The sequence below is a fragment of the Chiloscyllium punctatum genome, chromosome 30 (assembly GCF_047496795.1).
Source record: "Chiloscyllium punctatum isolate Juve2018m chromosome 30, sChiPun1.3, whole genome shotgun sequence".
NCBI classification, from domain to species: Eukaryota; Metazoa; Chordata; class Chondrichthyes; order Orectolobiformes; family Hemiscylliidae; genus Chiloscyllium; species Chiloscyllium punctatum.
The window spans coordinates 10,414,196-10,438,404 of NC_092768.1; the positions used below are offsets into that span (position 1 = coordinate 10,414,196).

Consider the following 24,209-nt stretch of genomic DNA (forward strand, 5'->3'; position numbering starts at 1 on the left):
TCATGGGCGGGGTGTGGGGATGTATGCAGTGATCAGTCCGCCACCCTCTTGCTCACCTCATCCACCCCCCCCCCCCCACCCCCAACCACCCAAGTGCAACACTGCTCAGGGCCGGAGTGGGGTGGGGTTTTAGCCGGGTGGTGTTTGCCCAGGTACCCAGAGGCAACGTCATGCCCTCCCTATCCCCCTCCCCAAGTTGCTGGAGGAGCAAATATTCAGGGGAGGGGAGCAAGGTGCATTTGTAGGTTTTCAATGATTGGGGGGGAGGGGGGGTGTTCAGGTCCAAGGGAAGGAGCAAGATTCGGGGAACGGGGAGGGGGCAACAATTATTCAGTTGTGGAATCGTGACCCCCCCCCAGACATCTCGATACCATTTCCTGCATCTCCCCTCCCCCATTTCTCTCTCTCTCTCTCTCTCTCTCTGTCCCCCCCGCCTCGACAAGGGAACCATTCCTCTCCCCCTCACGTCGTCTTCCACCCCACGCCCCTCTCCGGGCACAGCAAGATCCCAGCATTTTTCTCCCCCCCCCCCCCCTCCCCATGACCAGGCACCCCCCCCTCCAGCGGCCGTCACACCTGGGATCGCGACGCCCCCCACAGTCGAGCAGCATCCGTCTCTGTCGGCGGGTGGGTGAAGAGGAGGCAGGGGGGTGGGGTGGGGTACCTGCACTACCCCACCCCCCACCTCTAGGAGGGCTGCGAGAGGCTGTCGGGTTGCTTCTGTTTGGCCCCCTTGGTGCGGGCGGTAGCGCACGCTGACGAGGATGTGGAGGACGCTGAGCTGTCGCTGGAGCTGCGGGTCTCCACCCCCGTGCTCATTTTCAGCTTTCGGCGTTTGGCCAGGGGAGCGTTATCAACACTCTTCAGGAGAAATCCGTCTCTCTTACACCGGTTAAAGGCCTGGGGCACGACAGGGTGGGCACCGGGGAGAGGCGGGGGGGGGGGGGGAAGGGGGAGGAGGGGGGAGGGAGGGAGGGAGGGAGGGAGGGAGAGAGGGGGGGAGAGAGGAGGGGGGGAGAGAGGAGGGAGGGGGGAGAGAGGAGGGGGGGGAGAGAGGAGGGGGGGAGAGAGAGGAGGGGGGGAGAGAGGAGGGGGGAGAGAGGGGGGAGGGAGGGGGGTGGAGAGAGGGGGGGAGAGGGAGGGGGGACAGGGGGGGAGAGAGGGGGGAGGGAGGGAGAGAGGGGGGAGAGAGGGGGGGAGAGAGGAGGGGGGGGAGAGAGGAGGGGGGGAGAGAGGAGGGGGGGAGAGAGGGGGGAGGGGGGGAGAGAGGAGGGGGGGAGAGAGGAGGGGGGAGAGAGGGGGGAGGGAGGGGGGTGGACAGAGGGGGGGAGAGGGAGGGGGGACAGGGGGGAGAGAGGGGGGAGGGAGGGAGAGAGGGGGGAGAGAGGGGGGGAGAGAGGAGGGGGGGAGAGAGGAGGGGGGGGAGAGAGGGGGGAGGGGGGAGAGAGGAGGGGGGGAGAGAGGAGGGGGGAGAGAGGGGGGAGGGAGGGGGGTGGAGAGAGGGGGGGAGAGGGAGGGGGGACAGGGGGGAGAGAGGGGGGAGGGAGGGAGAGAGGGGGGAGAGAGGGGTGGGGAGAGAGGAGGGGGGAGAGAGGGGGGGAGGGAGGGGGGTGGAGAGAGGGAGGGAGGGGGGACAGGGGGGAGAGAGGGGGGAGGGAGGGGGAGGAGAGAGGGGGGAGGGGGGGAGGGGGGGGTAGAGAGGGGTGGAGGGGGGGTAGAGAGGGGGGAGGAGGGGGGGGGAGAGAGGGGGGAGAGAGGGGGGAGGGGGGGGAGAGAGGGGAGGGAGGGGAGAGAGAGGGGGGGAGACAGAATGGGGGAGAGAGCGGGGGGGGGAGAGAGGGCAGAGAGAGAGACAGAGTGGGGGAGAGAGGGGAGAGGGAGGGGGGAGAGAGGGAGGGAGAGGGGGGAGAGAGGGAGGGAGAGGGGGGAGAGGGAGGGGGGAGAGAGGGAGGGAGAGGGGGGAGAGAGGGAGGGAGAGGGGGGAGAGGGGGAGAGGGGGAGATAGGGAGAGGGAGAGGGAGAGAGGGGGGAGAGGGGGAGATAGGGGAGAGGGAGAGGGAGAGAGGGGAGAGGGAGAGGGAGAGAGGGGAGAGGCAGGAAGGGAGAGAGGGAGGAGAGAGGGGGAGAAAGAGAGGGGAGAGAGAGAGGGAGTGGGAGGGAGACAGAGGGGAGAGGGAGGGAGAGAGTGGGAGAGAGAGACATTGGGGGGGAGAGAGAGGAGAGGGAGGAAGAAAGGGGGGGAGAGAGAGAGAGAGACAGAAGGGGAGAGGGAGGGGGGGGGAGACAGAGGGGAGAGAGGGGAGGGAGAGAGAGAGACAGAGGGGGGAGATGGGTGAGGGGGAGGGGGAGGAGAGAGGGAGAGAGAGAGGGGGAGAGAAAGAGACAGAGAGGGAGGGGAGAGAGAAATGGGGAAAGGGAGGGGGAGTGGGAGAGAGAAATGGGGAAAGGGAGGGGGAGGGGGAGGGGGAGAGAGAGACAGAGAGGGGGGAGACAGACATGGGAAGAGGAGGGAGACGGGGTGGGGGGAGACAGAGGGCAGAGAGAGGGAGAGAGACAGAGAGGCGGAGAGGATGTGGGGAGAGAGAGGGAAGGGTGTGAGGGAGAGAGGGGAAGAGAGGGAGAGAGAGAAAGAGAGAGAGAAGGGGGGGCTCAGAGAGGGAGAGAGAATGAAGGAGAGGAGGTGAGAGAGAGAGGGGCAAGGGTGTGATGGGTGGAGAAAGAGAGAAGGGGGAGAGGAGAGGGTGTGGGGGAGACGGGGAGGAGGAAGAGAGAGAAGGGGAGGGGGAGAGAGTGAGAGGGTGTGGGGTAATAGAGAGAGTGGGGGGGGGAGGGAGAAGGGGAGAGGGAAGGGGAAGGAGAGAGGGGGTGGGAGGGAGAGAGGGCGAGGGGGAGGAGAGGGGGAGAGAGCAACAGATAGAGAGGAGGGATGTGAGGTGAGGGGTGAAGGAGTGAAGAGAGAGGGGGAACGAGATGGGGAATGGGGAGAGAGGGGAGGGAGGGAGAGAGTGGGAGGAGAAGGAGAGATTGAGACGATAAGGAGAGACAGTGGACGAGACAGAGAGAGAGGGAAGGAGGACGATAGAGAGATTGTGAGAGAGAGGAAGAGGGCAGAATAATTAGAATCAACAGAGACACTCCTCCCACCTGTGCCCCAACCCTTACCCATTTCCCCATCCCCACGTTCACCCTCATCCCAGCAGACCACACATCTCTACTCCCCACCCCCCACACCCACCCTCACAGACTCTCCCCACCCTCAGCACCGACAGCAAACTCTTTCTGTCCTCCACACCCAGGCTCTGGGACAGGGAGGGAGAGAGAAGGAGACAGCGAGAGGGAGATTGAGAGATGATAAAGAAGAGGGACAGAGAGAGTGCAGAAAGAGAGATGCAGGGACAGAGAGAGAGCGCTACAGAGCGAGACAGCGACACACACACTCACACACACGCACCCACACACCCCCACACACACACCCCCCACACACACCCCTCACACACACCCCCCACACACACCCCTCACACACACCCCTACGCACCCCCACACACACACCCCCACACACACACCCCCACCCACACACGCACCCCCCCACACCCTCACCTACACACCCACACACACCCACACACGCACCCCCCCACACACACACACCCACACACACACCCACACACACCCACACACATGCAGACAAGGAAAAAGGTAATAACAGTGAGTCAAACATAGAAACAGAGACCGAGAGACAGATACTGACATAATGACACAAAGAAACAGAGAGACACCCAGACTGAGAGAGACACAGGCACAGAGATACAGGCAAAGAGACACAGACACAGAGAGACACAGAGACAGATACCCAGAGAGAGACACACAGACAGAAAGATACCAAAACAGAGAGGCACACAGACAGAGAAACACAGAGAGGGTGTCACCCAGATAGAGAGATACAGACAGAGAGACGCACAGAGTGAAACCCAGAGAGAGATACAGGCAGAGAGACACACAGAGAGGGTGACACATAGATAGAGAGTTACAGGCAGAGAGACACACACAGAGGTTGACACCCAGATAGAGAGATACAGACAGAGACGCACAGAGTGAAACCCAGAGAGAGATACCGGCAGAGAGACACACAGAGAGGGTGACACATAGATAGAGAGTTACAGGCAGAGAGACACACACAGAGGTTGACACCCAGATAGAGAGACACAGACAGAGACGCACAGAGTGAAACCCAGAGAGAGATACCGGCAGAGAGACACACAGAGAGGGTGACACATAGATAGAGAGTTACAGGCAGAGACACACACAGAGGTTGACACCCAGATAGAGAGATACAGACAGAGAGACGCACAGAGTGAAACCCAGAGAGGTACAGGCAGAGAGACACACAGAGAGGGTGACACATAGATAGAGAGTTACAGGCAGAGAGACACACAGAGAGGGTGACACCCAGTTAGAGAGATACAGGCAGAGAGACACAAACAGAGGGTGTCATCCAGATAGAGAGATACAGACAGAGAGACACACAGAGAGGGAGACACATAGATAGAGAGATACAGGCAGAGAGACACACAGAGAGGGTGACACATAGATAGAGAGATACAGGCAGAGAGACACGCAGCCCCAGACCCAGCCCCAGACAGATTGCCAATCGTACCATGAATGTTGCCTTGAAATAGGTATTGACTGTGGTTCCTGCAGAATCCAGAATGTCAGGGGTCATCAGAGAGGCAGAGGACAGCTGGCTACCATTCTGGACCCAGTCTTTATGACGTAAATCTGACATTTTCAACCTCTTCGAAGGGTCGACAGTGAGTAAACCTGGGCAGAAATCACAGAGTACGGTCAGTGTTTATACAGCAGGGTAAGGGTCACTCACTGTGTGACCGTACAGAGTCAGTGTTTATTCTGCAGGGTAAGGGTCACTCACTGTGTAACCGTACAGAGTCAGTGTTTATTCAGCAGGGTAAGGGTCACTCACTGTGTAACCGTACAGAGTCAGGGTTTATTCAGCAGGGTAAGGGTCACTCACTGTGTAACCGTACAGAGTCAGGGTTTATTCAGCAGGGTAAGGGTCACTCACTGTGTGACCGTACAGAGTCAGTGTTTATTCTGCAGGGTAAGGGTCACTCACTGTGTAACCGTACAGAGTCAGTGTTTATTCAGTAGGGTAAGGGTCACTCACTGTGTAACCGTACAGAGTCAGGGTTTATTCAGCAGGGTAAGGGTCACTCAGTGTCTAACTGTACAGAGTCAGGGTTTATTCAGCAGGGTAAGGGTCACTCACTGTGTAACCGTACAGAGTCAGTGTTTATTCTGCAGGGTAAGGGTCACTCACTGTGTAACTGTACAGAGTCAGGGTTTATTCAGCAGGGTAAGGGTCACTCACTGTGTAACCGTACAGAGTCAGGGTTTATTCAGCAGGGTAAGGGTCACTCACTGTGTAACTGTACAGAGTCAGGGTTTATTCAGCAGGGTAAGGGTCACTCACTGTGTAACTGTACAGAGTCAGAGTTTATTCAGCAGGGTAAGGGTCACTCACTGTGTAACTGTACAGAGTCAGGGTTTATTCAGCAGGGTAAGGGTCACTCACTGTGTAACTGTACAGAATAGTGTTCTGGGTCTGCACACTCTCGGTCAGGGGACGTCCTGTCAGTGAGCTTCACTTTGGTTCCCATTGACCTCTGCTTCCTCCCCTCCCCCGCAACGTTCATACCTTGAACGATATCCTTGGCTCCCTCGGAGACATTTTTCCAGGCCCCCCCGGTGAAGGTGAAATCTCCGCCTTTGATCTTGCGGACGATCTCCGCTGCGTTGGCGGATGACATGCCTTTCGATGAGCTTTGGAACGGGACATGTCCCGAGAGCATGGTGTACTGCAGAGAGACCAGGAGCTCACTCAGACATCATGGCTGAGACCTTCACCCTCGCTCTGCCAAGGTGTTTATCACCAACCTCCCCCCAAAGAGGACATCAGGCTCCCTTTCACCTCCGGGTCAAGGTTCACCTGCAGCCAATTGTTAGTGACCCTTGACCGAGCCCGCAAAGATCTGTCGCAGTTCTGCCCTGAGAGAGGAAGACCTGGTCCACCTCTTGTTCCTGAGTAAGGGGGTCAACGGTTCCAACCCAGCCCTGAGATTCCAGGCCCACACTCACAGACCCAATACTGAAGGAGCACATCATTGACTGTATCCTACACTGTCCTCCCATCAAACACTCCCCAGGACAGGGACAGCACGGGGTTAGATACAGAGTAAAGCTCCCTCTACACTGTCCTCCCATCAAACACTCCCCAGGACAGGGACAGGACAGGGTTAGATACAGAGTAAAGCTCCCTCTACACTGTCCCCCCATCAAACACTCCAGGACAGGGACAGCACAGGTTAGATACAGGGTAAAGCTCCCTCTACACTGTCCCCCATCAAACACTCCCGAGGGACAGGGACAGCACGGGGTTAGATACAGAGTAAAGCTCCCTCTACACTGTTACCCATCAAACACTCCCCAGGACAGGGACAGCACGGGGTTAGATACAGAGTAAAGCTCCCTCTACACTGTCCCCATCAAACACTCCCCAGGGACAGGGACAGCACGGGGTTAGATACAGAGTAAAGCTCCCTCTACACTGTCCCCCATCAAACACTCCCCAGGACAGGGACAGCACGGGGTTAGATACAGAGTAAGGCTCCCTCTACACTGTCCCCCATCAAACACTCCCCAGGGACAGGGACAGCACGGGGTTAGATACAGAGTAAAGCTCCCTCTACACTGTCCCCCCATCAAACACTCCCAGGACAGGGACAGCACGGGGTTAGATACAGAGTAAAGCTCCCTCTACACTGTCCCCCCATCAAACACTCCCAGGACAGGGACAGTACGGGGTTAGATACAGAGTAAAGCTCCCTCTACACTGTCCCCCATCAAACACTCCCCAGGGACAGGGACAGCACGGGGTTAGATACAGAGTAAAGCTCTCTCTACACTGTCCCCCCATCAAACACTCCCAGGATAGGGACAGCACGGGGTTAGATACAGAGTAAAGCTCACTCTACACTGTCCCCCATCAAACACTCCCCAGGGACAGGGACAACACGACGTTAGATACAGAGTAAAGCTCACTCTACACTGTCCCCCATCAAACACTCCCCAGGGACAGGGACAGCACGGGGTTATATACAGAGTAAAGCTCCCTCTACACTGTCCCCCATCAAACACTCCCCAGGGACTGGGACAACACGGCGTTAGATACAGAGTAAAGCTCCCTCTACAATGTCCCCCCCATCAAACACTCCCCAGGGACAGGGACAACACGGGGCTGGGATTGGGAAGTGAGATGATTGCCTGTTGTTGCAAGGTGAAAGGTCAGACTCACCAGGATGACCCCCAAGCTCCAGAGGTCACAGGACTGGTCGTATCCCTGGTCCTGGAGAAGTTCTGGGGCAGCGTACTCCAGGGTGAAGCAGGGGGTCTGCAGGGGTTGGCTGTTGGGTAGTTTGATGCGGGCAAAGCCAAAATCGATGATCTTGATGGGCGCACCCTCTCTGTCATCAGCAAACAGCAGGTTCTTCAGGAGACAGCAGGGTCAAGAGGTGAGTCTCACCCCTTCCCCACACTCACCGTACCCCTTACCCTCCCACCCTCACCCTTTACCCCCCAACCCTCACCCTCCACACGCATCCCTTACCCCCCCACACTCACCCCTTACCAATAGACAACAGACAATAGGTGCAGGAGTAGGCCATTCAGCCCTTCGAGCCTGCACCACCATTCAATATGATCTTGGCTGATCATCCTCAATCAGTATCCTGGCTCTAGAAATTGTGGATGCGTTGGTGATTATTTTCCAGAGTTCGATAGATTTGGGATCAGTTCCTGCGGATTGGAGGGTGGCTAATGTTGTCCCACTTTTTAAGAAAGATGGGAGAGAGAAAGCAGGAAATTATAGACCAGTTAGTCTGACCTCAGTGGTGGGAAAGATGCTGGAGTCTATTATAAAGGATGAAATTACAACACATCTGGATAGTAGTAACAGGATAGGACAGAGTCAGCATGGATTTATGAAGGGGAAATCATGCTTGACTAATCTTCTGGAATTTTTTGAGGATGTAACTCTGAAGATGGACGAGGGAGATCCAGTAGATGTACTGTACCTGGACTTTCAGAAAGCTTTTGATAAAGTCCCACATAGGAGGTTAGTGAGCAAAATTAGGGTGCATGGTATTGGGGGCAAAGTACTAACTTGGATTGAAAGTTGGTTGGCTGACAGGAAACAAAGGGTAGTGATAAACGGCTCCATTTCGGAATGGCAGGCAGTGACCAGTGGGGTACCGCAGGGATCAGTATTGGGACAGCAGCTTTTTACAATATATGTTAATGATATAGAAGATGGTATTAGTAATAACATGAGCAAATTTGCTGATGATACTAAGCTGGGTGGCAGGGTGAAATGTGAGGAGGATGTTAGGAGATTACAGGGTGACCTGGACAAGTTAGGTGAGTGGTCAGATGCATGGCAGATGCAGTTTAATGTGGATAAATGTATGGTTATCCACTTTGGTAGCAAGAACAGGAAGGCAGATTACTACCTCAATGGAATCAATTTAGGTAAAGGGGCAGTACAGAGAGATCTGGGTGTTCTTGTACACCAGTCAATGAAGGTAAGCATGCAGGTACAGCAGGTAGTGAAGAAGGCTAATAGCATGCTGGCCTTCATAACAAGAGGGATTGAGTATAGAAGCAAAGAGGTTCTTCTGCAGCTGTACAGGGCCTTGGTGAGACCACACCTGGAGTACTATGTGCAGTTCTGGTCTCCAAATTTGAGGAAAGACATTCTGGCTATTGAGGGAGTGCAGCGTAGGTTCACGAGGTCAATCCCTGGAATGGTGGGATTACCTTACGCTGAAAGACAGGAGCGACTGGGTTTGTATACCCTTGAGTTTAGAAGACTCAGAGGGGATCTGATTGAGACATATAAGATTATTAAAGGATTGGACACTCTAGAGGCAGGAAACATGTTTCCACTGATGGGTGAGTGCCGAACTAGAGGACACAGCTTAAAAATACGGGGTAGACCATTTAGGACAGAGATGAGGAGAAACATCTTCACCCAGAGAGTGGTGGCTGTGTGGAATGCTCTGCCCCAGAGGGCAGTGGAGGCCCAGTCTCTGGATTCATTTAAGAAAGAATTGGATAGAGCTCTCAAGAATAGAGGAATCAAAGGTTACCCCCCCACACACTCACCCCTTACCCCACACTGACCCCTTACCCCCTACCCTCACCCCTTACCCCCCCACACTCACCCCTTACACACCCACCCTCAGCCCTTATCCCCCCACACTCACCCCTTACACACCCATCCTCACCCCTTACCCCTCACTGACCCCTTACCCCCCCACATTCACCCCTTAATGCCCCACTCTCACCCCTTAATGCCCCACTCTCACCCCTTACCCCCACGTTCACCGCTTATACACCCACCCTCACCCCTTACCCCACACTGACCCCTTACCCCCTACCCTCACCCCTTAACCCCCACACTCACCCCTTACACTTACACCCTCACTCCTTACCCCACACTGACCCCTTATCCCCACACTCACCTCTTACCCCCATACTCACCCCTTACCCTACACTGACCCCGTACCCCCTACCCTCACCCCTTACCCCCCACACACACCCCTTACACCTCCACCCTCACTCCTTACCCCATACTCACCCCTTACCCCCACACTCACCCATTATCCCACACTGACCCCTTACCCCACACTCACCCCTTACCCCCCACACTCACCCCTTACCCTCCTACCCTCACCCCTTACCCCCCACACTCACCCCTTACCCCCCACACTCACCCCTTACCCCCCACCCTCACCCCTTACCCCCCACACTCACCCCTTACCCCCCACACTCACCCCTTACCCCCCACACTCACCCCTTTCCCCCCACACGCACCCCTTACCCCCCACACTCACCCCTTACCCCCCCACACTCACCCCTTACTCCCCAGACTCACCCCTTACCCCCCCACACTCACCCCTTACCCCACTCTCACCCCTTACCCCCCACACTCACCCCTTACCCTCCTACCCTCACCCCTTACCCCCCACACTCACCCCTTACCCCCCACACTCACCCCTTACCCCCCCACACTCACCCCTTACCCCCCACACTCACCCCTTACTCCCCCACACTCACCCCTTACCCCCCCCCACACTCACCCCCTTACCCCCCACACTCACCCCTTACCCCCCACACTCACCCCTTACCCCCCCACACTCACCCCTTACCCCCTCACACTGACCCCTTACCCCCCACACCCACCCCTTACCCCCCCACACTGACCCCTTACCCTCCCCACACTGACCCCTTATCCCCCCACACTGACCCCTTACCCCCCACACTGACCCCTTACCCCCCCACACTGACCCCTTACCCCCCCCCACACTGACCCCTTACCCCCCACACTCACCCCTTACCCCCCCACACTCACCCCTTACCCCCCCACACTCACCCCTTACTCCCCACACTGACCCCTTACCCCCCCCCCACACTGACCCCTTACCCCCCCACACTGACCCCTTACCCCCCCACACTGACCCCTTAGCCCCCCCACACTGACCCCTTACCCCCCCCACACTGACCCCTTACCCCCCACACTGACCCCTTACCCCCCCCCACACTGACCCCTTACCCCCCCACACTCACCCCTTACCCCCCCATACTCACCCCTTACACGGTCTGTCTCTCTCTGCCTGTCTCTGTCTCCGTCCCTCCCTCTGTTTTATTAGAGGAGTGGGGTTTGTTTCTGAAGGGACGAGGGGAGGGCGGAGTGGGGAGATGGGACAAGGATGAAGCTGGCAGCGTCCTTACCTCTGGTTTCAGGTCGCGGTGCACCACCCCGGTGTCGTGCATGTGGCTGACTCCAGACACCAGGCTCCTCATGATCTGACTTGCCTCCAGCTCACTGAAATGTTTCCGTTTTCGGATTCGATCAAGGAGCTCCCCCCCACGCAGGAGCTCCATTACCAGGTAGGTGTGCAACTAGGGAAGGGCAGGGACACAGCACTTAGGGGAGGAGAGGTAGCTCAAACACGTAAACTAACACACTAAAAATACACAGGAATAAAGCACACATGAAACAGCACAGTTGTGTCATAATGCACACATTAAATAACGCATGTGAAAACATGCATATGAAATAACGCATGTTCTATAACATGTGAAAACACGCATATGAAATAATGCATGTTCTATAACATGTGAAAACATGCATATGAAATAATGCATGTTCTATAACATGTGAAAACACGCATATGAAATAATGCATGTTCTATAACACATGTGAAAACACGCACATGAAATAATGCATGTTCTATAACATGTAAAAACACGCATATGAAATAATGCATGTTCTATAACATGTGAAAACACACATATGAAATAACGCATGTTCTATAACATGTAAAAACACGCATATGAAATAATGCATGTTCTATAACATGTGAAAACACGCATATGAAATAACGCATGTTCTATAACACATGTGAAAACACGCACATGAAATAATGCATGTTCTATAACACATGTGAAAACACGCACATGAAATAACGCATGTTCTATAACACATGTGAAAACATGCATATGAAATAACGCATGTTCTATAACATGTGAAAACACGCATATGAAATAACGCATGTTCTATAACATGTGAAAACACGCATATGAAATAACGCATGTTCTATAACATGTGAAAACACGCATATGAAATAATGCATTTTCTATAACGTGAAAACACGCATATGAAATAATGCATGTTCTATAACACATGTGAAAACACGCATATGAAATAATGCATGTTCTATAACACGTGAAAACACGCATATGAAATAATGCATGTTCTATAACACATGTGAAAACACGCACATGAAATAACGCATGTTCTATAACACATGTGAAAACATGCATATGAAATAATGCATGTTCTATAACACATGTGAAAACATGCATATGAAATAATGCATGTTCTATAACGTGAAAACACGCATATGAAATAATGCATGTTCTATAACACATGTGAAAACACGCACATGAAATAACGCATGTTCTATAACACATGTGAAAACATGCATATGAAATAATGCATGTTCTATAACACGTGAAAACATGCATATGAAATAATGCATGTTCTATAACGTGAAAACACGCATATGAAATAATGCATGTTCTATAACACATGTGAAAACACGCACATGAAATAACGCATGTTCTATAACACGTGAAAACATGCATATGAAATAATGCATGTTCTATAACGTGAAAACACGCATATGAAATAATGCATATTCTATAACACATGTGAAAACACGCATATGAAATAATGCATGTTCTATAACGTGAAAACACGCATATGAAATAATGCATGTTCTATAACACATGTGAAAACACGCATATGAAATAATGCATGTTCTATAACACATGTGAAAACACGCATATGAAATAATGCATGTTCTATAACACATGTGAAAACACGCATATGAAATAATGCATGTTCTATAACACATGTGAAAACACGCATATGAAATAACGCATGTTCTATAACACATGTGAAAACACGCACATGAAATAATGCATGTTCTATAACACATGTGAAAACACGCACATGAAATAACGCATGTTCTATAACACATGTGAAAACATGCATATGAAATAACGCATGTTCTATAACATGTGAAAACACGCATATGAAATAACGCATGTTCTATAACATGTGAAAACACGCATATGAAATAACGCATGTTCTATAACATGTGAAAACACACATATGAAATAATGCATGTTCTATAACATGTGAAAACACACATATGAAATAATGCATGTTCTATAACATGTGAAAACACACATATGAAATAACGCATGTTCTATAACGTGAAAACACACATATGAAATAATGCATGTTCTATAACACATGTGAAAACACGCATATGAAATAACGCATGTTCTATAACATGTGAAAACACGCATATGAAATAATGCATGTTCTATAACATGTGAAAACACGCATATGAAATAACGCATGTTCTATAACGTGAAAACACACATATGAAATAATGCATGTTCTATAACACATGTGAAAACACGCACATGAAATAACGCATGTTCTATAACACATGTGAAAACACGCATATGAAATAATGCATGTTCTATAACATGTGAAAACACGCATATGAAATAACGCATGTTCTATAACACATGTGAAAACACGCATATGAAATAACGCATGTTCTATAACACATGTGAAAACACGCATATGAAATAATGCATGTTCTATAACACATCAAAACATGCATATGAAATAACACATGCAATAATATGCACACAAAATAACACACGTGATACAACATACACACACATGAAAAATATACATGATAGTGCACATGAAATAACACACACAATGTAATGCACATATGCAATGACACATGTGAAAAACATACATAAAACACATGATATAACACACACAAAAGGAGGCAATGGTGAAATAACACACGATTAATGCACATATTAAATTACACATGCAAAACACACGAGAAACACACATGAAACTGTGTCAAAACGACACAGGTGAAATAATACATAGTTGGAACAATACACAGGTATGATTATAAACATGCTAAGATACATACAGACACATGAACCATAACACATATACAAATATGAGAGAGAGAGAGAGAGAGACAGCCACATAATTCAGTTCTCCTGCCTTGCTGTGACTCTTCAGTCTGCCTGGAACACTTGGGACACAGTGGGGACAGGGAGGGGTGGGGTGTGTAGACTGGGGTAGGGCATTGAGGCTGTGGATTCGCTGGGAGAGTGGGGGGGGGGGGAGCGTGTGGTGTGAGGGGCTGGGAATAGTGGGGAGTGAGAGTGTGATGAGCTGTGGTAGGTGGGAGGGGTGTGGAGATTGAGTTCGTTTTGTACTCCCTCATAGATGAAGGTGTCGCTGAGTAGGTAGTATTTACTGCCCATCCCTAGTTGCCCCAGAGGGCAGTAAAGAGTACTCAAAGGACATCAGTGAACCAGATGGGGTTTTCCCACAAATTGATACATGGTCATTAATCCATAATTCCAGATATTTATTGAATTCAAATTCCACCATCTGCCATGGCAGGATTTGAACCTGGATTAACAGGCCAGTGATAATACCACTAGGCCATCTCCTGTCCTCTAGTGGTGGATGGGGAGAAGTGACGGTGGAGTGGTGTGATGGAATGTGTGTGTGTATGTTAGCATGTTTATATACATGCCTGTGTGTTATTTCACCTGTGTCGGTTTGACACAGTTTCTTCTGTGTTTCTCGTCTGTTTTGCGTGTGTAATTTGATATGACAATAGACAATAGGTGCAGGAGTAGGCCATTCAGCCCTTCGTGCCTGCACCACCATTCAATATGATCATGGCTGATCATCCTTAATCAGTATCCTCTTCCTGCCTTATCTCCATAACCCTTGATTCCACTATCATTGAGAGCTCTATCCAACTCTTTCTTAAATGAATCCAGAGACTGGGCCTCCACTGCCCTCTGGGGCAGAGCATTCCACACATATGTGTGTTAATCGTGTGTTATTTCACCATTGCCTCCTTTTGTGTGTGTTATATCATGTGTTTTATGTGTGTTTTTCACATGTGTTATTTCATGTGTGCATTACATTGTGGGAATGAGTCATAGAGATGTACAGCATGGAAACAGACCCTTCGGTCCAACCCGTCCATGCCGACCAGTTTTCCAAACCCAATCTAGTCCCACCTACCAGCACCCGGCCCATATCCCTCCAAACCCTTCCTATTCATATACCCATCCAATTGCCTCTTAAATGTTGCAATTATACCAGCCTCCACCACTTCCTCTGGCAGCCCATTCCATACACGTACCACCCTCTGCGTGAAAAAGTTGCCCTTGAGGTCTCTTTTATATCTTTCCCCTCTCACCCTAAACCTATGCCCCTCTAGTTCTGGACTTCCCCACCCCAGGGAAAAGACCTTGTCTATTTACCCTATCCACGCCCCTCATGATTTTGTAAACCTCTATAAGGTCACCCCTCAGCCTCTGACGCTCCAGGGAAAACAGCCCCAGCCTGTTCAGCCTCTCCCTGTAGCTCAGATCCTCCAACCCTGGCAACACCCTCGTAAATCTTTTCTGAACCCTTTCAAGTTTCACAACATCCTTGCGATAGGAAGGAGACCAGAATTGCACGCAATATTCCAACCAATGTCCTGTACAGCCGCAACATGACCTCCCAACTCCTGTAGGTAAAAACAATGACTGCAGATGCTGGAAACCAGATTCTGGATTAGTGTTTCTGGAAAAGTGCAGCAGGTCAGGCAGCATCCGAGGAGCAGGAAAATCGACATTTCGGGCAAAAGCCCTTCATCAGGAATACAGGCAGAGTGTTCAGACTGTCTGCCTGTATTCCAGATGAAGGGCTTTTGCCCGAAACGTCAATGTTACTGCTCCCAACTCCTGTACTCAATACTCTGACCAATAAAGGATTATCTAACTTCCAATGAGTACAGGGAAACCAGCCCCAGCCTGTCCAGCCTCTCCCTACAGCTCTAACCCTGGCCACCTCCTTTTCTGAACCCCTTCAATTCCACAGCGTATTGAGGGTGTGTGGTGGGCTGTAGTCGGGAGTGTTTGTGGGGGGGGGGGGGCAGGGTCGGCACGTGTGAGCAATTGGGAGAATGCGGATGCAGAGGAGTGGGAGGTGGGTACGGGATGGCGAGGGGTGGTGGCAGGGTTCTGGGAGGGGGCTTGCCCCTCGCACCCACTCACCTGGTCTTGGAAGACCTCGTGAAGTTTGACAATGTTCGGGTGACCCTCGCACAGCCTGAGAGCTCCCACTTCCCGCTGGATGTGACTCTCCATCCTGGGGAATCAGACAGGAAAACCGGATCAGATCCCGACGGAGCCTGAGAGAGGCCGGGGGAAGGTGTCGGAGAACACACAGTTGTCCGAATCAACCTCCCTCCCAGCCACCGCAAAACACATGAACAAAGAGAGAGAGAGAGAGATCACTGGAGAAATCCAGTGGGTCTGGCAGCACCTACGGAGAGAAACCGAGTTGACTCCAATAAGGTGCTGAATGAGGAGATCGGACTCAATCAGGAAGGGACACTGGACTCGGAATGTTAACTCTGTTTCTCTCTTCACAAACAGGGAGGGGGTGTAGGGGCTGGAGGGGGTTACAGAGATAGGGAGGGGGTGTAGGGGGCTGGAGGGGGTGACAGAGATAGGGAGGGGGTGTAGGGGCTGGAGGGGGTGACAGAGATAGGGAGGGGGTGTAGGGGGCTGGAGGGGGTTACAGATATAGGGAGGGGGTGTAGGGGCTGGAGGGGGTTACAGAGATAGGGAGGGGGTGTAGGGGCTGGAGGGGGTGACAGAGATAGGGAGGGGGTGTAGGGGGCTGGAGGGGGTGACAGAGATAGGGAGGGGGTGTAGGGGCTGGAGGGGGTGACAGAGATAGGGAGGGGGTGACAGAGATAGGGAGGGGATGTAGGGGCTGGAGGGGGTTACAGAGATAGGGAGGGTGTGTAGAGGCTGGAGGGGGTTACAGAGACAGGGAGGTGTGGGAGGGGGTTACAGTGATACAGAGGCGTGGAGGGGGGGGTTACAGGAATACAGAGGGATGGAGGGGGGTTACAGAGATACAGAGGGGTGGAGGGGGGTTACAGAGATACAGAGGGGTGGAAGGGGGTTACAGAGATACAGAGGGGTGGGGGGGGGTTACAGAGATACAGAGGGATGGATGGGGGTTACAGAGATACAGAGGGGTGGAGGGGGGTTACAGAGATACAGAGGGATGGAAGGGGGGTTACAGAGATACAGAGGGATGGAGGGGGGGTTACAGAGATACAGAGGGGTGGAGGGGGGTTACAGAGATACAGAGGGATGGAGGGGGGGTTACAGAGATACAGAGGGATGGAGGGGGGTTACAGAGATACAGAGGGGTGGATGGGGGTTACAGAGATACAGAGGGGTGAAGGGGGGGGTTACAGAGATACAGAGGGGTGGATGGGGGTTACAGAGATACAGAGGGATGGAGGGGGGTTACAGAGATACAGAGGGGTGGAGGGGGGTTACAGAGATACAGAGGGATGGAGGGGGGTTACAGAGATACAGAGGGGTGGATGGGGGTTACAGAGACACAGAGGGTTGGAGGGGGGTTACAGAGATACAGAGGGGTGGGGGGGGGGTTACAGAGATACAGAGGGATGGAGGGGGGGTTACAGAGATACAGAGGGGTGGGGGGGGGGTTTACAGAGATACAGAGGGATGGAGGGGGGTTACAGAGATACAGAGGGATGGAGGGGGGGTTACAGAGATACAGAGGGGTGGGGGGGGGTTACAGAGATACAGAGTGGTGGGGGGGGTTACAGAGATACAGAGGGATGGGGGGGGGTTACAGAGATACAGAGGGGTGGATGGGGGTTACAGAGATACAGAGGGAAGGAGGGGGGTTACAGAGATACAGAGGGGTGGGGGGGGGTTACAGAGATACAGAGGGGTGGAGGGAGGTTACAGAGATACAGAGGGGTGGAGGGAGGTTACAGAGATACAGAGGGGTGGGGGGGGGTTACAGAGATACAGAGGGATGGGGGGGTTACAGAGATACAGAGGGGTGGGGGGGGTTACAGAGATACAGAGGGGTGGAGGGAGGTTACAGAGATACAGAGGGAAGGAGGGGGCTACAGCGATACAGAGGGGTGGAGGGGGGGAAACAGAGATACAGAGGGGTGGAGGGGGGTTACAGAGATACAGAGGGGTGGAGGGGGGTTACAGAGATACAGAGGGGTGGAGGGGGGTTACAGAGATACAGAGGGGTGGAGGGGGGTTACAGAGATACAGAGGGGTGGATGGGGGTTACAGAGATACAGAGGGATGGAGGGGGGGTTACAGAGATACAGAGGGGTGGAGGGGGGTTACAGAGATACAGAGGGGTGGAGGGGGGTTACAGAGATACAGAGGGGTGGAGGGGGGTTACAGAGATACAGAGGGGTGGAGGGGGGTTACAGAGATACAGAGGGGTGGATGGGGGTTACAGAGATACAGAGGGATGGAGGGGGGGTTACAGAGATACAGAGGGGTGAAGGGGGGTTACAGAGATACAGAGGGGTGGAGGGGGGGGTTACAGAGATACAGAGGGGTGGAGGGGGGGGTTACAGAGATACAGAGGGGTGGAGGGGGGGTTACAGAGATACAGAGGGAAGGAGGGGGGTTACAGAGATACAGAGGGGTGGGGGGGGGGGTTACAGAGATACAGAGGGGTGGGCGGGGGTTACAGAGATACAGAGGGGTGGAGGGGGGTTACAGAGATACAGAGGGGTGGAGGGGGGTTACAGAGATACAGAGGGGTGGGGGGGGGGTTACAGAGATACAGAGGGGTGGAGGGAGGTTACAGAGATACAGGGGGGTGGAGGGGGGTTACAGAGATACAGAGGGGTGGAGGGGGGTTACAGAGATACAGAGGGATGGAGGGGGGGTTACAGAGATACAGAGGGATGGAGGGGGGTTACAGAGATACAGAGGGGTGGAGGGGGGTTACAGAGATACAGGGGGGTGGAGGGGGGTTACAGAGATACAGAGGGGTGGGGGGGGGTTACAGAGATACAGAGGGGTGGAGGGGGGTTACAGAGATACAGGGGGGTGGAGGGGGGTTACAGAGATACAGAGGGGTGGGGGGGGGTTACAGAGATACAGAGGGGTGGAAGGGGGTTACAGAGATACAGAGGGAAGGAGGGGGGTTACAGAGATACAGAGGGAAGGAGGGGGGTTACAGAGATACAGAGGGGTGGAGGGGGGTTACAGAGATACTGAGGGGTGGGGGGGGTTACAGAGATACAGAGGGGTGGAGGGGGGTTACAGAGATACAGAGGGGTGGGGGGGGGTTACAGAGATACAGAGGGGTGTAGGGGGTTACAGAGATACAGAGGGGTGGAGGGGGGTTACAGAGATACAGAGGGGTGGAGGGGGGGTTACAGAGATACAGAGGGAAGGAGGGGGGGGGTTTACAGAGATACAGAGGGGTGGAGGGGGGGTTACAGAGATACAGAGGGGTGGAGGGGGGTTACAGAGATACAGAGGGAAGGAGGGGGCTACAGAGATACAGAGGGGTGGAGGGGGGTTACAGAGATACAGAGGGGTGGATGGGGGTTACAGAGATACAGAGGGAAGGAGGGGGGTTACAGAGATACAGAGGGGTGGGGGGGGGTTACAGAGATACAGAGGGGTGGAGGTGGGTTACAGAGATACAGAGGGAAGGAGGGGGCTACAGAGATACAGAGGGGTGGAGGGGGGTTACAGAGATACAGAGGGGTGGAGGGGGGTTACAGAGATACAGAGGGGTGTAGGGGGTTACAGAGATACAGAGGGGTGTAGGGGGTTACAGAGATACAGAGGGGTGGAGGGGGGTTACAGAGATACAGAGGGAAGGAGGGGGGGTTACAGAGATACAGAGGGATGGAGGGGGCTACAGTGATACAGAGGGGTGGAGGGGGGGTTACAGAGATACAGAGGGGTGGAGGGGGGTTACAGAGATACAGAGGGGTGGAGGGGGGTTACAGAGATACAGAGGGGTGGAGGGGGGTTACAGAGATACAGAGGGAAGGAGGGGGGGTTACAGAGATACAGAGGGATGGAGGGGGGGTTACAGAGATACAGAGGGGTGGAGGGGGGTTACAGAGATACAGAGGGGTGGAAGGGGGTTACAGAGATACAGAGGGGTGGGGGGGGGTTACAGAGATACAGAGGGATGGAGGGGGCTACAGTGATACAGAGGGGTGGATGGGGGGGTTACAGAGATACAGAGTGGTGGAGGGGGGTTACAGAGATACAGAGGGATGGAGGGGGTTACAGAGATACAGAGGGATGGAGGGGGGGTTACAGAGATACAGAGGGATGGAGGGGGGTTACAGAGATACAGAGGGGTGGAGGGGGGTTACAGAGATACAGAGGGGTGGAAGGGGGTTACAGAGATACAGAGGGAAGGAGGGGGGGTTACAGAGATACAGAGGGGTGGATGGGGGTTACAGAGATACAGAGGGGTGGAGGGGGGTTACAGAGATACAGAGGGATGGAGGGGGTTACAGAGATACAGAGGGGTGGGGGGGGTTACAGAGATACAGAGGGATGGAGGGGGGTTACAGAGATACAGAGGGGTGGAGGGGGGGTTACAGAGATACAGAGGGATGGAGGGGATTACAGAGATACAGAGGGATGGAGGGGGGTTACAGAGATACAGAGGGGTGGAGGGGGGTTACAGAGATACAGAGGGGTGGAGGGGGGTTACAGAGATACAGAGGGGTGGAGGGGGGTTACAGAGATACAGAGGGGTGGAGGGGGGGGTTACAGAGATACAGAGGGATGGAGGGGGCTACAGTCATACAGAGGGGTGGAGGGGGGTTACAGAGATACAGAGGGATGGAGGGGGGTTACAGAGATACAGAGGGGTGGAGGGGGGTTACAGAGATACAGAGGGATGGGGGGGGTTACAGAGATACAGAGGGGTGAAGGGGGGGTTACAGAGATACAGAGGGGTGAAGGGGGGGTTACAGAGATACAGAGGGGTGGAGGGGGGGTTACAGAGATACAGAGGGATGGAGGGGGTTACAGAGATACAGAGGGGTGGAGGGGGGTTACAGAGATACAGAGGGGTGGAGGGGGGGGTTACAGAGATACAGAGGGGCGGAGGGGGGGTTACAGAGATACAGAGGGATGGAGGGGGCTACAGTCATACAGAGGGGTGGAGGGGGGGTTACAGAGATACAGAGGGGTGGGGGGGGTTACATAGATACAGAGGGATGGAGGGGGCTACAGTGATACAGAGGGGTGGAGGGGGGTTACAGAGATACAGAGGGGTGGGGGGGGGGGTTACAGAGATACAGAGGGGTGGAGGGGGGTTACAGAGATACAGAGGGGTGGAGGGGGGGTTACAGAGATACAGAGGGGTGGAGGGGGTTACAGAGATACAGAGGGATGGAGGGGGGGTTACAGAGATACAGAGGGATGGAGGGGGGGTTACAGAGATACAGAGGGATGGAGGGGGCTACAGTGATACAGAGGGGTGGGGGGGGTTACAGAGATACAGAGGGGTGGGGGGGGGTTTACAGAGATACAGAGGGGTGGATGGGGGGTTACAGAGATACAGAGGGGTGGAGGGGGGTTACAGAGATACAGAGGGAAGGAGGGGGGTTACAGAGATACAGAGGGGTGGAGGGGGGTTACAGAGATACAGAGGGGTGGAGGGGGGTTACAGAGATACAGAGGGGTGGAGGGGGGTTACAGAGATACAGAGGGAAGGAGGGGGGTTACAGAGATAAAGAGGGGTGGAGGGGGGTTACAGAGATACAGAGGGGTGGAGGGGGGTTACAGAGATACAGAGGGAAGGAGGGGGGGTTACAGAGATACAGAGGGGTGGAGGGGGGTTACAGAGATACAGAGGGATGGAGGGGGTGTTACAGAGATACAGAGGGGTGGAGGGGGGTTACAGAGATACAGAGGGGTGGATGGGGGGTTACAGAGATACAGAGGGGTGGAGGGAGGTTACAGAGATACAGAGGGATGGAGGGGGGTTACAGAGATACAGAGGGATGGAGGGGGGGTTACAGAGATACAGAGGGATGGAGGGGGGGTTACAGAGATACAGAGGGATGGAGGGGGGTTACAGAGATACAGAGGGGTGGAGGGGGGTTACAGAGATACAGAGGGGTGTGGGGGGGTTACAGAGATACAGAGGGGTGGGGGGGGTTACAGAGATACAGAGGGATGGAGGGGGGTTACAGAGATACAGAGGGATGGAAGGGGGTTACAGAGATACAGAGGGATGGAGGGGGGGGTTACAGAGATACAGAGGGATGGAGGGGGGTTACAGAGATACAGAGGGATGGAGGGGGGTTACAGAGATACGGAGGGGTGGGGGGGGTTACAGAGATACAGAGGGGTGGAGGGGGGGGTTACAGAGATACAGGGGGGTGGAGGGGGGTTACAGAGATACAGAGGGGTGGAGGGGGGGTTACAGAGATACAGAGGGGTGGAGGGGGGTTACAGAGATACAGAGGGGTGGAGGGGGGTTACAGAGATACAGAGGGAAGGAGGGGGGGGTTACAGAGATACAGAGGGGTGGAGGGGGGTTACTGAGATACAGAGGGGTGGAGGGGGATTACAGAGATACAGAGGGGTGGAGGGGGGTTACAGAGATACAGAGGGGTGGAGGGGGGATTACAGAGATACAGAGGGGTGGAGGGGGGTTACAGAGATACAGAGGGGTGGAGGGGGGTTACAGAGATACAGAGGGGTGGAGGGGGGTTACAGAGATACAGAGGGATGGAGGGGGTGTTACAGAGATACAGAGGGATGGAGGGGGGTTACAGAGATACAGAGGGATGGAGGGGGTGTTACAGAGATACAGAGGGATGGAAGGGGGTTACAGAGATACAGAGGGGTGGAGGGGGGTTACAGAGATACAGAGGGATGGAAGGGGGTTACAGAGATACAGAGGGGTGGAGGGGGGTTACAGAGATACAGAGGGATGGAGGGGGTTACAGAGATACAGGGGGGTGGAGGGGGATTACAGAGATACAGAGGGGTGGAGGGGGGGCTACAGTGATACAGAGGGGTGGAGGGGGGGTTACAGAGATACAGAGGGGTGGGGGGGGTTACATAGATACAGAGGGATGGAGGGGGGTTACAGAGATACAGAGGGGTGGAGGGGGTTACAGAGATACAGGGGGGTGGAGGGGGATTACAGAGATACAGAGGGGTGGAGGGGGGTTACAGAGATACAGAGGGATGGAGGGGGTTACAGAGATACAGGGGGGTGGAGGGGGATTACAGAGATACAGAGGGGTGGAGGGGGGTTACAGAGATACAGAGGGATGGAGGGGGTTACAGAGATACAGGGGGGTGGAGGGGGATTACAGAGATACAGAGTGGTGGAGGGGGGTTACAGAGATACAGAGGGATGGAGGGGGGTTACAGAGATACAGAGGGGTGGAGGGGGGTTACAGAGATACAGAGGGGTGGAGGGGGTTACAGAGATACAGGGGGGTGGAGGGGGATTACAGAGATACAGAGGGGTGGAGGGGGGTTACAGAGATACAGAGGGATGGAGGGGGTTACAGAGATACAGGGGGGTGGAGGGGGATTACAGAGATACAGAGGGGTGGAGGGGGGTTACAGAGATACAGAGGGATGGAGGGGGGTTACAGAGATACAGAGGGGTGGAGGGGGGTTACAGAGATACAGAGGGGTGGAGGGGGGGCTACAGTGATACAGAGGGGTGGAGGGGATTACAGAGATACAGAGGGGTGGATGGGGGGTTACAGAGATACAGAGGGATGGAGGGGGGTTCCAGAGATACAGAGGGATGGAGGGGGGGTTACAGAGATACAGAGGGATGGAGGGGGGTTACAGAGATACAGAGGGGTGGAGGGGGGTTACAGAGATACAGAGGGGTGGAGGGGGGTTACAGAGATACAGAGGGGTGGAGGGGGGTTACAGAGATACAGAGGGGTGGAGGGAGGTTACAGAGATACAGAGGGATGGAGGGGGGGTTACAGAGATACAGAGGGGTGGAGGGGGGTTACAGAGATACAGAGGGGTGGAAGGGGGTTACAGAGATACAGAGGGGTGGGGGGGGTTACAGAGATACAGAGGGATGGAGGGGGGTTACAGAGATACAGAGGGGTGGAAGGGGGTTACACAGATACAGGGGGGTGGAGAGGGGTTACAGAGATACAGAGGGGTGGAGGGGGGTTACAGAGATACAGAGGGATGGAGGGGGGTTACAGAGATACAGAGGAATGGAGGGGGTGTTACAGAGATACAGAGGGGTGGAAGGGGGGGTTACAGAGATACAGGGGGGTGGGGGGGTTTACAGAGATACAGAGGGGTGGGGGGGGGGTTACAGAGATACAGAGGAATGGAGGGGGTGTTACAGAGATACAGAGGGGTGGAGGGGGTTACAGAGATACAGAGGGAAGGAGGGGGGGTTACAGAGATACCGAGGGATGGAGGGGGGTTACAGAGATACAGAGGGGTGGATGGGGGTTACAGAGATACAGAGGGGTGGATGGGGGTTACAGAGATACAGAGGGATGGAGGGGGGTTACAGAGATACAGAGGGGTGGAGGGGGGTTACAGAGATACAGAGGGATGGAGGGGGGTTA

The 24,209-nt window shown here is 53.9% G+C and overlaps 1 protein-coding gene across 2 annotated transcripts in view; it reads right to left on the bottom strand.

The window, feature by feature from the left end:
- Positions 1–548: 548 nt before the first annotated feature.
- LOC140455158 (ribosomal protein S6 kinase alpha-5-like) overlaps positions 549–24,209 on the bottom strand; it is an 85,261-nt gene continuing 61,600 nt past the window's right edge. For both annotated transcript variants that reach the window (XM_072549857.1, XM_072549856.1), the window contains exons 12-17: positions 15,820–15,913; positions 10,864–11,034; positions 7,367–7,558; positions 5,711–5,870; positions 4,652–4,815; positions 549–900 (exon numbers count right to left, since the gene is read on the bottom strand). In XM_072549857.1, coding sequence (XP_072405958.1) covers positions 688–900; positions 4,652–4,815; positions 5,711–5,870; positions 7,367–7,558; positions 10,864–11,034; positions 15,820–15,913 — 994 coding nt within the window. In that variant the 3' untranslated portion in view covers positions 549–687. The remainder of the gene's footprint in view (positions 901–4,651; positions 4,816–5,710; positions 5,871–7,366; positions 7,559–10,863; positions 11,035–15,819; positions 15,914–24,209) is intronic.